The 20257-nt window shown below is 49.2% G+C and overlaps 1 protein-coding gene across 1 annotated transcript in view; it reads right to left on the bottom strand.

Annotated features, from left to right (window-relative positions):
• Positions 1–20257, bottom strand: part of RBM19 (RNA binding motif protein 19) — a 167231-nt gene that overhangs the window by 47615 nt on the left and 99359 nt on the right. Inside the window, 2 exon segments of the mRNA XM_074296978.1 lie at positions 2114–2234; positions 19471–19576. Of these exon segments, the coding sequence (XP_074153079.1) occupies positions 2114–2234; positions 19471–19576 (227 nt within the window).

Below are 20257 nucleotides of genomic sequence, written 5' to 3'. Positions count from 1 at the left end.
TCTCTAAGCTCTTTGAAGGCTTTGGATAGAAGTTTCACACAAATGCTCACCAAGGAATTTTTCTTCCAAGTTTAGGCAACAATTCCATTTCCATACTCAATTTATTGAAAGGCACTTCTCTCCAAAGCCAGCTAGAACTGCTTAGATGGGACTTTTCTCAGCTGCTGTTGAGGGCCACCAAGAGAGGAAGCGGGAAGGGGCCATTGATCTCTAGCCCACACCTCTGCTCCGGGGACAGTCCCTTACACAAATATTTGCCAACGAGTGCATTTGAGCCTGTCAATGGCTGTCAATAAAAGGAAGACACTCCTTCTCAGCTCCAGTATCTGTAGTGAGACCTGAGCTTTTGACCGTCAAGGCATCTATTAAATTTTAACTCTGTTTCTTTTGTCCTAGATCTCTTAGGGATCAACACTTCTGCAAAGCAGATGTGACCCACCCTGTGATATCACATCCCAGTCCCAGGGCTTCTCAGCACTACTTAGCATCCACTCAAAAGGAGTATGGAATCACAACCACTACAGCTTCTATGTGGTAACACAACTCTTTCTTCACAGTCACCCTGCTGAGGTGGATAATGCAAGGACCCTCACTCCCATTTCACAGCTGAGGAAACTGAGATTTGTAGGAGTCCAAAGGCAAAGTCATGAGGTTGATGAATGCTTGAGATGGGACCTGAATACAAATATCCTGACTTCAAATCCACTCATTTGTCTTTTACACAACACAACACTTGACTACTCAAAAGATGCATGATTTCATAACTGGGGGCCAAGCTCTATGCCTCTAACTCCTTTCTGGCATCAATGTGAATAAGTTCCAGGGACACAGAGACACAGAGAAGAAGCGAACCTCTGTGCTGCCTGGGGATATATGTGTGACTTTTAATTTCTTGGGTGTAGGGACTATTTCACTTGTTGTCATCGTCATAAACAATAATAATACCAAAGTTAGCATTTATATAGCACTCACTATGTGCCAGGCCCTGTGCTAAACACTTTTACAATTATTATCTCACTTGACCTTCACAATAACCTTGGGAGGTAAGTGCTACTATTATACACCTTTTATAGAGGAAGAAACTGAGGTAGATCAAGAGGTGTCGGGACAGTCGGACAGCTAGTAAATGTCTCAAAGAGGACTTGAACTCAGATTCTAGTCTCTATGCTCTATCTTCTACTCTCTATAAAAAACTGCCTCATAAAGACCCTTTCTTTCTGTCCATAGTGTGCTTTGTGATCCAAAAAATACACCAGCCCTGAATTCAGGAGGACCCGAGTTCAAATCTGGTCTCAGACACTTAACACTTCCTAGTTGTGTGACCCTGGGCAAGTCACTTAACCCCAGCCTCAAAAAAAAAAAAACAAAAAAAACAAAAAAAAAAACACAGTAAAAAGTAATCCAAAAAATAAACTGCTTTTGTAGTCATTGCACCCTCTGGTCCTTGCTAAAATCACATGAGAGAGGCCGGTGGGTCAGTTCTATGACCCCCATTTCACAGAGAAATGAGTGACTTATCTAAATCAGAAGGTCAGTATAAGAGCAGGGGGCAGAGCCAGATCTAGAAAATCTAAATGTTTCATTATACCCCAGTCTGTGGTACTGGCACACCCATACTGGCCAGCACCAAGGCCAGCTCCCACACCCACACTAGCCAGGATCAAAGCTAACTCTCACATCCACACTGATCAGCACCAAGGCCAGCTCTCACGTACAAAGGCCAGCACCAAAGACCAGCTCTCAAACCCACACTGATCAGCACCAAGGCCAGCTCTCACACTCACATTGGTCAGTACCAAGGCCAGCTCTCACACCCACACTGATCAGCACCAAGGCCAGCTCTCACACTCACATTGGTCAGTACCAAGGCCAGCTCTCACACCCACACTGGGCAGCACCAAGGCCAGCTTTCACACTCATGCAGGTCATCCAGATTGTGTGTAAAACTCCAGAGGTAACTTCTTCACTTCTGGATGGCTCTCATTGTTGGGAACTTTTTCTCTCTTGACCCATGGATCTAGCTCCTTCCCTGGTGCAGATGAAGGGCATGAGTGGGCCACAGCCCCGTGGGAGAAGGTAAGTCACCAGGACAAGAAAGCCACCAATAGCTTACCATGAAAATGCTGAGCTGTCTTCCGTCTCAAGGCCTGGACTGTCTCTTCTGTGTCTGCCCATTCTAGGACTAGTCTTCTGCCGTATAAATGGGTGCTGTGGCACAGGGCATTGAAAGCTCTCTGTAAAAGGAAACAAGAGAAAATTCTGTTAGGTCAGACCATCACCTGTCCACTTACTTATTCTCCTCTCCTTCCTGCCCTGATTCAACCTCCACTCAATGCCATGGAAAGCTCTGTAAAGTGCCCGCCAGTTCCTGCTCTCATGACATCAGATCTCCAAGGAGGATTTGGGCACGGTTGGGCATATCTATTTAATTAGCTGCTTATGTTCCTACAGAGAGAACTGCAAGTGACTGATTGACCAGTCAATATATCCACAGTCCAGGCCTGTAATTGGTGCCTGCTTGAAAGCAATCACCTTATTTTCCATGTTAAAATCCCAGCCATGGAGGGTGACCCCATTAGCTCAGCTCTTCTGCTGGGGAAGGGCACCTCGACTTCATTGGGCAATAGAAGACTGCTGGCTGCAGGAAGAGAACATGACCTATGCTTAAATGTCCCCCTCTAACATAGTCACCACCATTTTTAGAAAGCATTTTCCTACTGAGGGGCTCAAAGTAAGTCTTAATCTAAAATGTTCATGGGAGATTGATTTCCCTTAGGATCATAGAACCAGAGGGACCATTTATTTTAACCCAATCATTAGGCAAAGGAAACTAAAGACTAAGGAGTTCAGGTGGGCCAAGGTCATACAAAAGAACCCAAGAGTAGTAGGTAGTATTATAATGGTAAGCCTATGCTCCCTAGCCACTGTACTTCAAGGCAGCCAAACCCTTAAGTCTTGTATCTGTCCGGCACTCAGCTTTGGTGACACAGAGGTAGAAGTAAAGAGATAGCTCTGGAATTTAAATTCTATTGGAGGTACAAAGAATGCAGGGAACATATTATATATTATATATATGAAATAATTTGAGGAAGAGAAAGAGCCAGGTTTGTGAATACCCAGTTTTTCTTATAATCAATTTTCTCAATAAACAGACATAGGTAATATAATTTCTACCATATAGGAAGTCTTGAATTTCCCCCCCCCCCCATGTTCAGAAAGCTTCCTCATAGTCTTCAAAAAGCTTGGCAATCAAAGCCTTACTTAGGTGATCCAAGTTGAGCAATAGTCATGAAAGATTTACGTAGAGGGCTTGAAGTGCTTACTTAAAAGAGAGGAACTGAACTCTAAGAAATGGGGAGAGAACTCAGGATGTGAATAAGAATAAAGATACCTGACAAGCAGGAAGGGAGATGGGCTCGCTTAAGGTATGAGCACTAGTGAGCAGGGGGTAGTACTCATTCCCTGACAGGTAGCCACAAAGTTAGTAGGGAAACTAAGGCAGGAAGGAGAGATGAGACTTTATCCGAAGTTATAAAGTGAAGAGGAAGAACTAGGTCATAAGATCACAGATAAAAGGCCTCACAGGTCACTTAGTCTAAGCTTATTTCAAAGATAAGGAAAGTAAACCTCACTTATTAAAGGTTCTGTGTCTAGTAAGTAATGGTAGGGATTTGAATATAAAATCTGCACTTCGATTTAGACCTTTTTCCATTAAAATATATTCCCTGCAGCACAGGATCTTTTGAAAACCAGACTTCTGGGGACAATGCAGTCTGTTGACCTGTCAGTGAAGAGGGCAATATGGCCAGGCAATTAATAGCTAATATGAGTGGTGAAAGTCATTTCAATAGTGTTTGAAGGTTTACAGAGCAATCCGGTATAAAGTGAGCAGTACAACTATTATCACATTTTATAAACAAGGGAATTTAGACATACATTAGTGGAGGCAATATCATCAGAGAATACCATAGACCACCAAGACAGAAAGAGGAAATAGATGAGGAGTCCAGGAAATAAATTACAAATTTTGAAGACTATAAGGAAGCTTTCTGAACATGGGGGAAAAAAATTCAAGACTTCCTACAAAGGCATGATGCATTACTGAGGGCAGGGAGAGGGGGTGGGGGCAGAGAGGAAAGAGAGGCTTCAATTAATCTGACATAGACTAGAGGTTCTTTCTTCCAAAAGCACAGGATTGCTTAAATGATAATTTCATTCCTTAAAAAAAGAATAGGAACAAAATAGAAGGGGGAAAAAGAAACCTATTTTGTATTGGATTTTCCCCAAAAGGGTTAAAGACAAAAGAATTTTGAAGGGAAGTCCCACTTTTTTCTTAAGTGTTTAGAATAAAAGGAACTAACATACTCCCTAGATTTAGAGAGAAAAAGAGTTGTCATGGATTAAAATTCTATAGAAGAAATCAGTCTAGGAGGTAGAGGAAACTTCCATGGGTGAAACAGTAAAGAGAATGAGAAAGATGTAATGAGAAGGCTGGTGGGTGGGGGTGGAGAGAGGAGAATGATTTGTCTGAAGAAAATTGATGTGGATACACAGGAAACTCACCAAGCATCTCAGACGGAAGCAAAGCCAGGCAACAAAATATTAATCTAAAAGTAGGCTACGAGCTTATAAATAAATAAATAAATATATATTATATATTATCATTATATCATATATAATTATAAAAACATAAAAAAAATAATTGTACATATATAATATATAATGATGGTATATAAAAATATCATCAGAAATGGTGAATCTCAGAATGGACAGAAGTTGTCAAGGAAAGCCAAGTATTACAACAAGTGTGTTTGCCTGTTTTTAGAATTATAAATAAGATAAAGAGAAGGATCCAAGAAGTGAGAGTTGGTTTAAAAAAAAATGTAACTGGTAACAGAGAAGGCAGAACAAAATAATTTTTATTTGGGTAGGCCCTTTGTGAGAAGGAGGAAGGACCTTTGGGCTATTAAGAACAGATTAAAAATGGCCAACAGGGACATGATAAACCACAGCTCAGAAGGAGACAGCAAGAGGCTACTAAAGTAAGTTGGATGTATCCAAGTTAGATGAACTACATCCTCCAATATTGGGGGGGGGGGGAGAAGGAACTACTGGCAGATATAATTACTGAACCACTTTTGGTGATATTTTTAAAATCATGGAGAACAGGAGAGGCACTGCAGGGCTGGCAAATGAGGACAAATATTGTCCTAGTTTTCTAAAAAGGGAAGATAATGAAGTCCACAAATTAGAAACCCAGTGAACTTGACTCTGATTTTTGGTACAACTATAGAAGTTACTATTAAGGAGAGGGTTAGCATCTTCTAAGTGCCAGGCACTGTGCTAAGCTCTTTATACATCTCATGTGAATCTGCACAATAACCTTGTGAGGTGGATACCGTTACAATTTCCATTTTACAACTGAGGAAACAGCGGTCACGTGTCTGCCCAGGGTCATACCACCAGTAAATAACTAAGGCCAGATTTCACCTGGGTCTTCCTGACTCCAGGCTCTATCCACTGAGCACCCAGGAGCATAGTAAATTTGTGTTGATTCACTGACAGTAACTTGTCCTGAGTCACACAGCTGATCGAAGCAGTTTTCTGGCGTGGAGCCCCACATTGCATCTTGGTGGAAGCCTGGGAGGCAAGACGGAGAAGGCCCTGGGCAGGCCTGCTCCTTCTAAAAATTAGTCAGAGAGCTGTGTTAAAGCAACACTTGAAGGGCCAGGTGCAGCAAACTTTTCTTTTCTTTCTTTTTTTTTTTAATTTTAAAAACTCTTCTGGCTGCCAGCAGAGCCTCCACATTTTTTCCAGGCGGATATAAAAATGCATCTGGACTTGAATCCGAAATGGCCCATTCAGAGCTTTAAAACACACTCGCTCTCAGCTGTCACGGCAGGAGAATGGCTTGATCGAGAGAGCTTAGGTTTCAAGATGGGAAACAGAAAATGATTGGTAGCCTGGCGTTGCTGGCTCCCTGTCCTTCTGAGGACCCCGAGGAGTCTCCGTCCCCAGCGTGTGATAGTGGAGGGGAAGGCCAAGTGGCCACATTTCCTCAAGGACACCAAGCTGTTTCTGGTGGAACAGGTACGGAGGCTCCGGGGGGATCCCGCCTCGATCCATGAGCTCCCTGCCTTGACCATGGCTCTGACTCAGGCCCACGTGTACAGCAATTGTTCTCTCCTTCCCAAACAACCTGAACATAATGTTCCCTAAGCATTCCAGCTTTGTTTTCAGGAGCCTCCTCCCTCCACCCGCTCAATCTCCCTGTTTTGATGTTTTTGATTTGTTTGGGATTGGGCTTGTTCTGCTGACTTTCAATGGATGAGCGATGAGAAGAAGCAAATTAGCCTTGACATTGGGAAAACCTTCCTAACGACGAGAAAGAGCTATTCAAATGATAGCAGCAAGCCGGCAGCAGTGGCTCCTCCCTCCCTGGAGATCTTCAGGCGAAGGCAAGGGGGGTCACCAGTCAGAAGACATGGAAGAGGGTTCTGGAGTGGACAGGATGGTCAGCTGACTGAAATCGGGAAACAGGAAGGTTTAGGGGCTCCAAACTCTAACATAAACACCTTGTTTCAGGGACTTCCAGATTTACTGATAGAGAGGAAAGAACATTCAGGAAAAACAGGGATTCAAATTCAAGTTCATGTTTAACAGCCACGTGACTGGGTGATCCCTTCACCAAATCCAAAAAATGGAGAAAAACATTCCCAGCTTTTCTACAGCCCTTCTATGTGAGGCTTTTTTTTTTTTTTTTTTTTTTTTTTTTTTTTGTTATTGTTTTTGGTTTTTTCTGAGGCAAATGGAGTTAAGTGACTTGCCCAGGGTCACACAGCCAGGAAGTGTTAAGGTCGGATTTGAACTCAGGTCCTATGTGAGGCTCTTCTAATCCCTCAGTTGTTAGGACTCTCTACCTCCCCATTCATTTTCTCATCTGTCTCTGAAAGTCCTAAGAAAGGCCTGAAGATCAGAGATGGATGAGTGTGAAATCTACTAGTATAAAGGACACTAATCACTCTGTAAGATGGGAATGGGGATTGTCCCCAAGGATCTGGGATCCTGGGATGCCTTCTGCCTGCTAGCTGTCAGTCTAAAGCAGTCTCAGGGCTTTCTAGTGTCCTGCTCAAGGCATATGATGACCATACATTTAAACTTCTTAACTCTAGTGCCCACATGGAGCAAGAGAAGATCATCTTTGTCTCTCATTATGGTCGTCAGCATTACAGCTGAATTGATAAAGTGTCTTAAGGTTTGTAAAGTCCTTCAAAAATGAAACGACAGTTTCCTTGGGCAGGCAGGTGGTACAGTGCCTAGAGGGCCAGGTCTGCGTTCAAATCTGGTCTCAGATACGTCTTAGCTGTGTGATCCTGGGAAGGTCACGCCACACTGTTTGCCTCAGTTTCCTCATCTGTAAAATGAGCTGAAGGAGGAGATGGCAAGTCACTCCAGGATATGCCAAGAAAACCCCAAATGGGATCCCAAAGAGCTGGACATCGCCGAAGAGTCCACAACATGCTCTCTTATTCGGGAACTTTTAGTGTGGGAACCTCTTCTGTGCCTGTTGTCTGGGAGCGTGAAGAGTTTACGTAACCTGCTCAAGGTGACACAGCTGATATGTTCGAGGAAGGACTCCAGAGTTGGCCCTCTACCCACCATGCTGCAGTGCCTCAGCGCAGACGAGCCAGGCTATTCTTTGGATAAGTGCAAGCAGAAGTAATATGGAAACTTGGCTCTAGTTCAGCCATAAGGGGCGGGTACTGCCATTAGGGGAGGAAATAAGGCCCCAGATTTCAGTAAGTGAAGCTACACGAGGCTGGCCAGTTCATCCCTCCTACTAGGGAATCAGAGTCTTTATCCGTACACTGGGCAAGTGATAAGATGATCTTGAAAGTTCTCCTTCCCGCCCTAATATTCTCTGACAAAATGCTGGCCTGTCTCCCTCCTCCATTCCTCGGTTTGACTGCGGGCCCCCGTCCAGCCTTAGGGGCACCTCCTGCCTTGGCTCTGTGCAAGGCATCTGGGATCTGATGGGCGGAGAGCTCAGAGGGGCCAATATCTGCCTCCCTGGCCCTCTCCACAGCCTTGTTTCTGACTGCCGCCGGCACCTGGGTTTCAGCCTTCCTCACTGTCCTACTCTGATGAGCTCCCGAGATCAGCCCTTTCCCGTGCTGGCCCGAATTCCATTTTGCCCTTTGGTTTCGGAGGAAGAGGATCTGGTAAAAAGTCAGACTGGCCTGAGGCTGCCAAGTGACTGTCCCTCTGAGACCATTTCTCAAGCGGAAGGAAGGCACAGGAGCCCTGGCAGCCCAGCTCTGGGGCTGACCTTTCGCAGCTCTCCCATGGGACCAGCCTCCCCTGCCTAGAAACAAATGCCATCGGAGGCCTTGGGCAAGACATCGGCCCAGGAGCTGGGCACCTTGCTTTAAAGGGCCTGCATAGATCACAGGCTTTTAGACAGGGTTGGGAGGAGACTTAAGAAACCACCTCTTCCATAACCCCCACTTCCATTTTACCGATGGTTTTCATATAACAAGAACCTCTAGGCACGTTGTCTCAGGGAAGAAAATCTGCACACAAATCCCAAGAAATCCAAGGGCATTTTTTCTTCTTCTGCTTATCCCAAAGAACAGAGGGCTGGGTGTAAAAGGCTGAACACTGGGGCTTCCTTGCTGGCCCTGTGGCTAACTGGTGTGTGATGCTAGGTAAGTCACTATACTTCCCTAGCCTTCATCTCAGAGGGAGGGATTTGGTCGAGATGCTTTCTGAGGTCTCTAAAGAGAAGCAGAGCTCATCTCTACCCCCTCCCCCCCCCCCCCGAGGCTGGGGGTTAAGTGACTTGCCCAGGGTCACACTGCTAGGAAGTGTTGTGTCTGAGAGCAGATTCGATCTCGCGTCCTCCTGAATTCAGGGCTGGTGCATCCACTGCGCCACCTAGCTGTCTCATGGCTCATCTCTTAGACTGTCCACCCTCCTCCTCATATTGTGTTTATTCATCCTTCCTCAGGTTTAAACCTAAGGGTCACATCTCCAACATTCATCCTCTTCTTCCTCTCTAACAGCTCATCTGCCAAGTTCTCGGGTTGCCATCTCTGCGCCATTCCTCACATTCACTTTGTCCTGGTGAACCCCAATTCTACCAGCTTCGTTACCACCTTTCTAGACAGATCTTCTAATCACTCTCTCCCCCTTGCAGCCAGCTTTCTGGCTACTAAAATAATCTCTCTTATGCAGAGATTAGGACACAGCAAAAACAAAAAAATCTTCAATGGCTCCCTGTGGCTTACTGAGTCCAGCAGGAACTCCTCTGCCTGGGATCCAAGGACCACCATAGTCTGGTACTTCTCTACTCTAGAGACAGCTAATCGGAACAGTATAAAGCACTGGGCCTGGAGTCAGCTCAAATACAGCCTCAGCCACTTACAAGCTCTGTGACTTTGGGCAAGTCATTATTTGCCTCAGTTTCCTAATCTGTAAAATAGGATAATAATGGCATATACAGTCCAGGATTTTTGTGAGGATCAAGGGAAATAGTAACCATAAACCTACTATACACGATCTGGAACATAATAAGTACATTATTATTATTACTATTAAATCTCTATCTGAGTCAGTTTCCTCAGCTATAAAATGGAGATAAAAGTATCTCTCAGGGTTATTGTGAGGAACAAATGAGATATGTGTACAGTACTTGGAACACAATAGGTGCTTAATAAATGCTTATTTCCTTCCTTCTTTCTACATTTATGTCACATTACTCACTTTTATGTCATGTTCTATTCTCCTATCCCTTTCCTTGAAAACTCTTACGCTCCTCTGTGTCTTTGCACATTCAGTTTCTTGGAATCTCTTCCCCTTCCTATCTTTAATGAAGGATAAAAATGCCACCTCCTCCAGGAAGCTTTTCTTGACCACACTCTCTCCAATAAGCTAATAATAGCTTTGCTCTTTGGCCCTCATGTGACAATTTGGTTTTCAATTTTCTAATGTTTAATATCATGTAATCTGCATATCACAGCTCTGTTCTTTTAGTTGTTTTCTGGTAAGAGCGTAATCTTATGAAGGCAGAGGGCCTGTTATCTAAAATGGGCATCTCCTCTAGTGGGGGTCTAGTCCAATGTGTCCTGTATATAGTAAGTGTTAAGTCAATGTTGGACTGGGCAGGAAAGAGAAGAGGTTGCAACATTCTGGGGCTCAGTTTTTAGCTCTAAGACAACAATCGTAGGCATGATGGGAACGAGGGGGGAGAAATGCAAGATTTCCTACTGACTCTCCCACTCGCCCCAAGGGATCTGGAGGATCACTCTTCTAGAGTCCTTGCTGTAGCCAGCCAAGATCCCTGTCCCGCAGGATCATGGCCAGACACCAAACCCTTCTGACAGTGACTAGAAACACTTCTGTCATCCCAGCCAGGCAAGATCAGGCCGGTGTTCTTCTCTCCTCAATGAGTCTGACTCCCATCAAACCCCATCTGAGACTAATCTCCCAGCAAGCTCCAGTTCCAGCTACGGTTGGATGCCAAGGAGCTCACCTTGGCCAATAAGGGCGAGATGGTCAAGGGAGCCGTAAAGATAAACCAGCCTGGATGAGTGGGTGGATATTTCTGGGAGGTGGGATTGGGAATATTATGGCAAGGGGCTGTTTTCCCACTCAATTCCCATTTATTAAGTTCCTTCTAAGTTTAGGGTACTATGTTAGCGACTAGGGAGAAAAAGGAAAGGAAAAAGAAAAAGAAAAAGAAAGAGAGAGAAAGAAAGAAAGAGAGAGAGAAAGAAAGAAAGAAAGAGAGAAAGAAAGAGAGAAAGAAAGAAAGAAAGAGAGAGAGAGAGAGAGAGAGAGAGAGAGAGAGAGAGAGAGAGAGAGAGAGAGAGGGAGGGAGGGGAGGGAGGGAGGGAGGGAGGGAGGGAGGGAGGGAGGGAGGGAGGGAGGGAGGGAGGAAGGAAGGAAGGAAGGAAGGAAGGAAGGAAGGAAGGAAGGAAGGAAGGAAGGAAGGAAGGAAGGAAGGGGAAGAAGGGAAGAAGGGAAGAAGGGAGGAAGGAAGGAAGGGAGGAAGGAAGGAAGGGAGGAAGGACGAACAGCAGCAAAAGCAAAACCGTTCCTTTCCTCTAGAAGCTGACATTCTACTGTACTGCTGCTGACACTGTAGAAAGAGAAGTCTTGGTAATAATGTACTCCTTATAGCAAGCACTCATTTTACGGACGAGTTTTGGTTGGACCCAAGTCTCTTTGTTTACCCAATGTGAAAACCAAGGTCCAGAGGGAGGTTATAATTTACCAAATGTTACAGAGCTAAAGGCAGGACCAAGATTTGAACCCAGGTCCTCTGGGCCTACTGCTTTGGCCCAGCTATTAGGTCATGGCCCCAACACTGATGTTCTTGGGTTAGGGAGGTAATCACCATGAATCACTGACTAATTAATCATCGATCAGTTTTTAGGGGAGCATCCCCTCAGCATAAAGCCCAATCCTAGGCACAGAGATCCAAGTGATTCATGACAACAGCCAAGGATCTGTGACTTTTTCTGGTGATGTTCTCACCAGTGGGAACATAAGCCATCTGTAATGGCAGAGGAAGTAAGTCTTTAGGAGGAACAGAGCGGGTTGGGACATTTGCTCTGGTCTCTCAGACATGGCACTCGAACCCAGGCCTCTGTCACCAAGACCATTCCCAAGCCTCCAGAACAGGCAGCAGAATGGAGATGGCAGCAAGGAGTTCTCAAGGCCTGAAGAGAGAGAGAGACCACTTCTCACCCAAGACCCTTCGGCCTCCCACAGACATCTCTTCTGGATGACTACCCAGGAACAAAGAGACAGCAAACCAACCCAAACTCTCCTAACTTAACCGCCTTTTTTCTTGCTCTGGAGAAATGACAGCCAACATCCAGACAGGAAACGGGAAGACGCTGTCAGGCCTTAACAAATGGGGATTCTGCCCACCTCGGCACTGTTTTACGCCTCCAACGGATGTGCTTAAAGCTTAGGATCCGATGACAGGTCACAGTCCATAAAGGATTTGGCTGAAACTCAGTCCCTGCTATCAAATGCAAGACCAGACATTCAAATCCATTTTCGTACACTCACGTACACAAATGGTGTTAATTGAAAAGTGTGAACTCAAATTCGGAGCTTGCTAGTTATTCTTTCTTGTTGGCAATAATTTGAGGAGGGAGACGGAACGGCTCCTTTCTCATCCTAGGTCTTTAGCCCCCGAGACTTTCGGTGATTTCTAACTCGGGGTAAGCTTCCTGAGGGGCAGGCGGGGTGGGTGTGCTTCTCCATAATGACTCCTACAAGTCTCTACTCATAGAAATGCTCTCTCTAGCGAGGGTTTTCCAAGTCCAAGCCTTCCCATCTAAGCAAATCCACCAACTCTCCATGACCTCACAAGTAGGGTCAAAAAACACCATCTGTGCCCCTTGGGAGTTTATACTCTACACCAGGGGTCCTTAAACTTTTAAAATAGGGGCCAGTTCACTGTCCCTCAGACTGTGGGAGGCCGGACTAGAGTAAAAACAAAACCTCACACTCTGTCTCTGCCCCTCAGCCCATTTGCCATAATGGCTGCATCTGGCCCTAGCCCGGAGTTTGAGAACCCCTGCTCTATAGCCCTCAGGTTTGGGTGAATTACTCTTTATCTAACTCTCTCCCCCTCCCTGTCTCTGTCTGTCTCTGTCTCTCAAATTGTCCAGTTCTTGAGTCAGAATCATTCTAACAATGCTTCGGACAGACGCATCCCTCCCTCCTGACCCCAGCAGAAAGCTCCTTGAGGTCAGGGGCTGCTGTTCCACTAGCAAGGTGCTCAGTGCATCACAGGCGCTTAACGAACACATAACGGATCGAACCGGCTGCACCGTCTCTCCAGAGGCTGGCGAGGGCGTTGGGACACAACGTCCAGCCCAAGTTCCCCGCTCCATCGCATTGCAGAAAAGTGAGAAATTAGGAAGTATAAATTAACCATCGAGACCCTGCAATTAAAGCTGCAGTTGTTTACCACAGTCAGAATAGCTCTTCCTGCCAATGCAAACAGCCATCCCGTCTCCCTACTGCCGACTCCCCCCCGAGTGTTTATTTAAGCCAACACATTGCTCTACTAATTGGATAACATTCCATGTGAAAATAGGCCTTTAAAACCACAGCAGCCGAGGCAAATAAAAACAGCTGTAACTGCAAAAGTACAAAGGAACGAAGACTCCAAAAAAAAAAAAAAAAAAAATGAAAGGCGCACACAACGGAGAATTACTATTTTTCCCCTGTGTTCTTGGGGTAGGTACCTTCTTCCCCATCCTTTCCCATCCACATGGCCCCTTCCTCTCTCACAGCCCAGACCTCTCTGGGCAACGAGGGGAGGCCGGCTTCTAAGCGGGGTGGCTCACGTGAGACAGACTATCCTACCTGGCTCCCAAATCCCCTCTCACCCGGGGAGGAAGCCTGGCTGGGTGGGGCACGCTTCTGCCTCTGCTTCTGCCAGGAACTCTGGGTACTGTCCACCAGAAGCTGGGGCTTGCAGCAATCAGATGATTCAGACAAGATCCTTGGGGGCAAGTAAGGCTGTCTAACCCTCACCCCTCCCATTACATGCCCTCTCGTGCTTAACAGGAAGGGCAGATTTCACTGGGAGCTGTGGTTCTCAGGGAGAGCAGCGACTCAGCCTCCTTCCGGCCTCTCTGTTTCTGTAGAGCGGGGGCTGCTTGACCTAGTGGTGATTTAGAATCCGGGGGCATCAGGACCGTCCTTCCCTCCACTGGCATTCATATGCCTCACTTCATCATGTGGAGGTGACCATGGCTTCTCAAAGGCACCCCTGGCAGAGCACAAAGTCTGGAGGGGGTCTCTTCTAGCTGGAAGGGCTTTGAGAATGGGCCCAGTGTGTGCCTGCCAAATGGACCAGCCCAGTTAAATTCCAACAGGCTCATTAGCAGAGACTAGCGGGGAGGAATTGGTCTGTGAAAGCATGAAAGAGTCACATCCTCCGGTGGGGGAGAGCATGGACAAAAACATGGGTCTTCTCAAGTTGGGTGGTTTGTTCCCAAAGGGTTCAGAAGCGCCGGAAGCCCCCCCCAAGCCAACCGGTGCATCCCTCCTGTTTCGCTGCTGAGAAAATCGAGAACCGAGGAAACGATTAGCTTAGCTGCACATAGAGAATGAGCAACAAGGCCAGGCTTTGAACCCTGGACTCCTAAGCCAGGCCTCAGGCCTCCTTGGCCAGCTGGAGACAGAAGCTGCGGACTCCACGAGGGTCACAGCATTTGGCTTTTGTCTTTGTGAATTATGAGAAATCTGGAGGGGAGAAGCTATGAGCAAACCTACGGCGTTACGTTACTTGAGAGCATTATTACTCTGATAGAATGGAAAGAGCCATTAAATGGATTTGGAGCTGAAGGAGCTGGATTGAAATCCTGGCTGTGCCACTTATTGTTACCTGGGTGACCTTGGGAAAACAACAGCATCTCGCCTCCTTCTTTCCCTTCTGTTCTTCCTCCCTTCCCCTCTCTCCCCCCCCCCTTGCTTTTCTCCCTCCCCTGGCTCTTTCTTTTCTTCCCCTTCCCTCTTTCCTTTTCTCTCCTCCCTCCCTCCTTCTTTCCCTCCCTCTCTCCCTCCTTCCTTCCCTCACTGAATGCTGGGGAGACACATTTATAAAGATAAGTTAAGTACAAGATGCTCTGAGGAAGAAGTGGGTTGTTTTGAGCCTTGCTAGGCTGTTGTTCTTATAAGCAGTTGCCTGGTTACTCTGCATCCTCCCACCACAGCCAGGGATGAGCAGGTCGCTTGCAGAAGCCGACGCCTGCCTGCTGTGGGAAGGGAACACTGGGAGGCCTGACTGGGAGGACAGGAAGAGAGCAAGGCTCAGCCTCAGTTTCCCCATCTGGGGTTCCATGAGATCACCTCTGGGATCACTTCTAGCTCTAAAACGATCTCCTCATGGAATCAAAGCTTTAGGTCAAAAGGGGCCTGAAGTAGTCAACCCCTGCGTTCTGCCAACAGGGAAACCGAGGCTTAGAAGTTCAGGGGCTTCTCTAAATTCCCAAGGAAGATTAAAGAAACAGGCGTTCCTCTCCTCGGAGGGTGGGGGGCCGGGCACGAGAGGGGCTCCTAAGTGGGGACTGAGAGCAGTGGCGCGCCCCCTGAATGGGAATCTTACAAGAGGCTTCCTCACTTACTAGAAGGAATATGGGACCCGAGTCGAAAGAGCCTTGGGCTGGCAGGAATCTCACTTCAGACATCCTGGGCCAACGTCTCTCCCTAAGTCTCAGTTCTCACATTTGTAAAATGGGGCAGAACCCGAGGTGATGGTTGGAGCCAGGCGGGACTGCGTACACGTCTTGTTGACCCAATACACATCAATGCAATTGCTGGGCCAGTCATGGGAGCGCCACGTGGCCCTCTGATGCTGGGCCGCCTCCCTGGTCTCCGTCAAGGGGACAGCAGGCGGGGGGCAGGGTGCCGGGACCACCGTGCTCCTCCGGCCTTCAGGTCCTCCGAGTGTGAAATGAGGGAGGCCGGCCCAGATGCTCCCTAAGGTTCTCTCTGGATCTCATTCTACAGTCTGAAGGAAAAAGCTCTGGATCCAGAGTCAAACAAAGGGCCTGGGTGGAATTCTGGCCCAGAAACACGTGCTTTCCTTTGTCTGTCATTAAAGCCACAAGGTTGACCCCTAGCTCCCACACCCGTCCTTCTTCTCCGGCCTGTGCCTGAGCCTGCCCAGGGCCCTTCTCGCCCCCCTGCCCTTGGCTCTGCTCGGGGCTCAGGGTCACCGCATCTGCCGATGCTCGATGCCAAGCTGGGACACAGCAGGCTCATTCAATAAATGCGATGGATGAAGGAGATGGCCACCAAGAGACTGCCTTCAGGGAGGCAGAAAAAGCCGGGCACTGGAGGAGGACCTAGGGGAGGGACGCGAGCTGGGCCCAAAGGAGCTCCCCGCGGTCCTGTTCAGGTCGAGCCCTTGACCCCAAATACCATGAAGCCCAGGAGAAAGGGCCAGGGAATCGCGTTCCGGGAGAGCGAAGGGAAACTGGCACGTGGTGGTTTCTGGAGTTCTCTGGCAGAGGGGGGTGTCTCTGGAATTCCCTCTGCTGACAGAAAAATGGCTTTGTTGTTTCCTAGCCCAATGTCTCAGCAGTCTAATGCTTCCTCTTCAAATTCACTCCCGCCCTAGAGCTAACTAGATATTTACAATATTCAGAGTTCTATTCACCAATATGCAGTGTGCGCTTTTCTATGGGTCATCGGAGAGCACTAAATGTTCCACTCAGAAGACAATCAAGTTCTTCAGACAGGCTCAGAGAAGGAGAGAGAAAAAGCAACAGAGGCTTCAGGAGAAGGAAAAAGAGCAAACGAGTCTTTCTAGGAGTGAGGCACTCACCGTGGGCCCTCACTCTGCAAGCCCGGCTTGTTCAGGCGTGCTGTATAAAGGGGCCGCTCCCAGTGCCGACAGAGCCGGCCCCAGACTGAAGAGACGCTGCCGCCTCCGAGGGCACGTGGTGACCCTCCCCCCGGGGGCTACCGACCCCACTGCAATCCCCCCTTCGACGGCTGTTGTTCCCGGTGGCACCGGAAACCCAGGTGGGGAGGAGTGGATGGGGTCGGGGGGCGGCCGCCCCCACAGAACCAACGCAGAAGAAATCTTTGTGATGGCGGAACTCTCGGCTCAGAAAATAAAATTCTCATTCTGAATGAGAATAAAGGACCCGAACACGATGGAAATTCCCCGAGATCCCTTATGAAAGCTAAGAAGGCTCCCCTGACTTTTTCAGATTGAGACCCCGCTTCCTCTCCAAAGATCAGAAGTGGCATTTCAATTCAGATACTTACTTAAGCTCTGGAAGAATGGAAAGCTAGAGACACTAACCTGAGTAGTCAACAAGTCTTTCCCCCTTAAAAACGGTGTGAAGCATCTTTGGGGCGAGTTTCGCTGTCCCACCTGAAAAGCGAGCAGCTCCCTCAGACTTACCTGACCAGCAATAAGGACTGTTAGATAAATGGAGGCGTCTCCCGAGCGCGGGAGGCCCTTGGCGATCAGGAATAAGCATCCTGGGCAGCTCTTCAGGAAGGACCCTCTGTCCCTCGGACAATTTCAACCGTCTCCTGACCGCCCTCCCCCTTCCTTCTTATCTCCCCAAGGTCTCCAATGGATCGGCGGGCCCCCTCTGCTCCCCTAGGAGGAACCGCCACCTCCTTGGCTCGGCTCACTTTGAGCCCTTCGTGGCCCACTCTGGTTCGTTTTGACTGACCCACGGCCAAACCTGGCATTCCATCCCCCGCCTCCCAGCACCACGGGCTCCTTTCCAGGCTCTGCTCTCGCGCCCCTCCTGGAGGAGACCTTTGCACATCCTTCCTCCACTTATTTTGCCCCCTCCTCAGACTTAGTTCTTTGTACGTGTGACATAGCCCTTGAGTAGAGGCTAACATCTGGGAGGGCAGGGACCTGTTCCTGCCGTGTCTGGGTGTCCCTAACCCTTGGACTAGCGCCTCAACGTGCCGCAGCTGAGTTAAGGAAAAATAAGAGCTCGGGGGACTGAAAGGCTGCCCAGAGGTGTCGGGAAGAGAAGACGGGGAGCGTTCACCCCAGACAAGGAGCTGCTGAATGAGGCTGAGAGGCGCGGCCAGCCCAGAGAAGAAGGTTCAGCGGGGAGATGAAGGCAGTATTTGGAGGGGAGATGAGAGAAGACTCAAGTCCACTTGTTAGGGAGGAAGATGGTAGCAAAAGTCTCTTCCAAATCTGCCATTCTGTCATCTAATTCAAGCCCCATTTGTGGCAGGGGCATCTGCTGTGGGCAAGGAAGTGGGCAAAGAAGGAAGGAAAGCTACCTGACAGTCTTATAGCATCAAGACGTGGCTGAGGGAATGTGTGAACACCCCCCCCCCCAAACCACAAGCTGATTCTGCCTCGGGTCTCACGGGCCACGGCTGGGCCGCGCAGTGGTCACTCTGCAGGCGAGACCTCCCTGATGCTCGCTGCCTTTGGCGGAGGCCAGAGGAGGGTCTCACGACAAGGTGGAACAGGAACAGATGTCCTGATGAACCCTGGGAATACGTCCACAAAACAAGCCCTTGAATTCTAGCTGCTGAGACACAAGCAAGGATGACAAAGGCTACTGGAAAGGCTGGCCAGGGGTTCCCTGCTGACGTCCCTGGCAAGTCTCACAGCCAGCCTACAGAGGCGGCAGATGGGTCCCCGGGCCCGCTCCCCCTGCTTCCCATGGCTGGGCCAGCGGGGAGGGGCCGGCTCTTGGGAGCCCCTCCTGAGGGAGGGCTGCTGATCCCTTCTCGGAGAGACAAGAGAACGTCTTTCTGAGAATCAGAGGATGTCTTGAAGAAGAGACGATGAGAATGAGGAAGGGACCCTGGCACCCAGAATGTCACAGCCGGAAGAGACCCTGAAATACAAAATGTCACCGCGCGGAGGGACCCTGCGAGACCTTGGATCCCCGACTCCAAGCCTCGTCATTTCCTGGTGGAGGACACCATGATCAGAGAAGGGAAGCAGCTGATCGTCGGGGGCAGATCCGGGACGAGACCCTGGGCCTCCTGACACCCCGCTGCCTCCTGCTTCCTTGTGGAACCCTGAGCCGGGGCACGATGCGCTGGCGGGGAGTGGTCAGTAAACGCTTGGCTCTTTTTCCGACCAATGGAAATCTAGGCAGCAGCTCAGCCAGCTGTTCGCCCCCAAAAGCCGCTGCTGAACCAGATGTTCACGTGCTACTCGTGGCAAGGGAGAAGCTGCGGCTGATGAAGCCAAACAGGAATTCAGGCAGATTGGCTCGCTCTGAGGGGAGGAAGGGGCAGCAGCTCGGGCTCTCCGGAGGCTCCCGAGCCGCTCTTCTCAAAGGCACAGACCCTGGCCACGGGCACGTGCCACGCATCGAAGCACCAGCGTGGCCTCCAGTGCTGTGGGCCTCCCGGCAGTAGCAAGGGAAAGGATGTGAAGTAAGAAGCGGTCTCTCCTCGAGAGCTGCCCTAATTCCTCCCCAACTCTCGTCTGGCTCCATCCTCGGCCCAGAGGGAACAAGCAGGAGCGGCGAGGCAGATGTTGCCAGGAAGCAAATTTAGGATTGATTTTGGGAGAAAAGTACTGACAACGAGGATCAGAAATTGAGGGTAGGAAGCTCCCTGCTCCCCAACTGTTCTACAGTGAAACGGGCTGCCTCAGGCGGGAAGGAGCCATCAGATGTTGGGGACTGGGGGGTGCTGGTGGGAAGCCTTGGATTCCAATACCGTCGCCGCCAACGGCTTGGGCGGAGCTGGAAAAGCCCCTTGTGCTAGAACGTCTCGATCCTCACGTGCCTTCCCTCTCCAGCGTTTGTGGAAACTAACCCAGTAGTGCTGGAGAACATAACAAGCCAACACGTGGCTGGGACCCCAGCTTGTCTACTGGGATCTCTTCAAAGGGCCCATGCGAGCGGCCTCTGAGAGCTTAATAAAACCCCTTTAGGCGAAAAAGCGGAGGCGCTGGCGCCGCGGCCTCACCTTGGCATCCTGCTTGGTTAGGAAGTCCACAAAGCCAAACCCTCGGTGGGGGCCTGTCCCCGTCATCTTCTTCGGCAAACGGACCGTCTTGAGCTCCCCGAAGGTGCTAGGAACAAAAGGCGACACCCAGGACTTTACACACCAAAGAACTCAGAAGGGAAAAGGAGGGAGGGGGAGAGGGGAAAAGGAGAGGGGGCGGGACCTTGGTTCTCCTGAGCTAATCCCCTCCGAGTTACCTGCAGCCCCACCTCACAGGGCTGGGGGGTAAAGAAGCCCTTATCCCTCACTCCCTGCCCAGGTCCTGGAGGTCGAGCAGTGGATGAGGAGGAGATTCTTCAGGGATGCTGAGGGAGTCTTGTCAGTTCATCTGACAAGCAGAAAGCCGCCACTCCTGCCAACCTGGCCTTTCCCTCCCCCATTGTGGTAAATACACATTAGCACACCCGGCTCTCTGAGAGCTCTCCAGCTCGGGAGGCATCCTCGCCGCCGGGCTGGAGGCCTCTCATTTGCACACCAGGTCTGGGTCGGAGGCAATTCTGCCAGGAGTTCTGGGAGCTCGTATTTAAATCGGCTTCCGTGGGCACGGCCTGTAGGGCCCCTCTTTACTGAGAAGTGATGGGGCTTTGTTACTCGGGGAAAGGGGGGGACGTGCCGGAGCCTGGGACGTGGAGGCAGCTCCTTGACAAATGGTTCACCCATCGAGCCCCAGCCACCCGCCCCAGCCCGCGGGTCCCTGTCAAGCCTCTGAAGCCAAAGGCAGTCACAAAACTCCAGAAGGGCTTGGCTG

The sequence above is a fragment of the Sminthopsis crassicaudata genome, chromosome 1, assembly GCF_048593235.1.
Source record: "Sminthopsis crassicaudata isolate SCR6 chromosome 1, ASM4859323v1, whole genome shotgun sequence".
In the NCBI taxonomy this organism is placed as follows: domain Eukaryota; kingdom Metazoa; phylum Chordata; class Mammalia; order Dasyuromorphia; family Dasyuridae; genus Sminthopsis; species Sminthopsis crassicaudata.
Note: the sequence above shows the minus strand (reverse complement) of the source record. Positions and strands in the feature narration are given on the sequence as shown.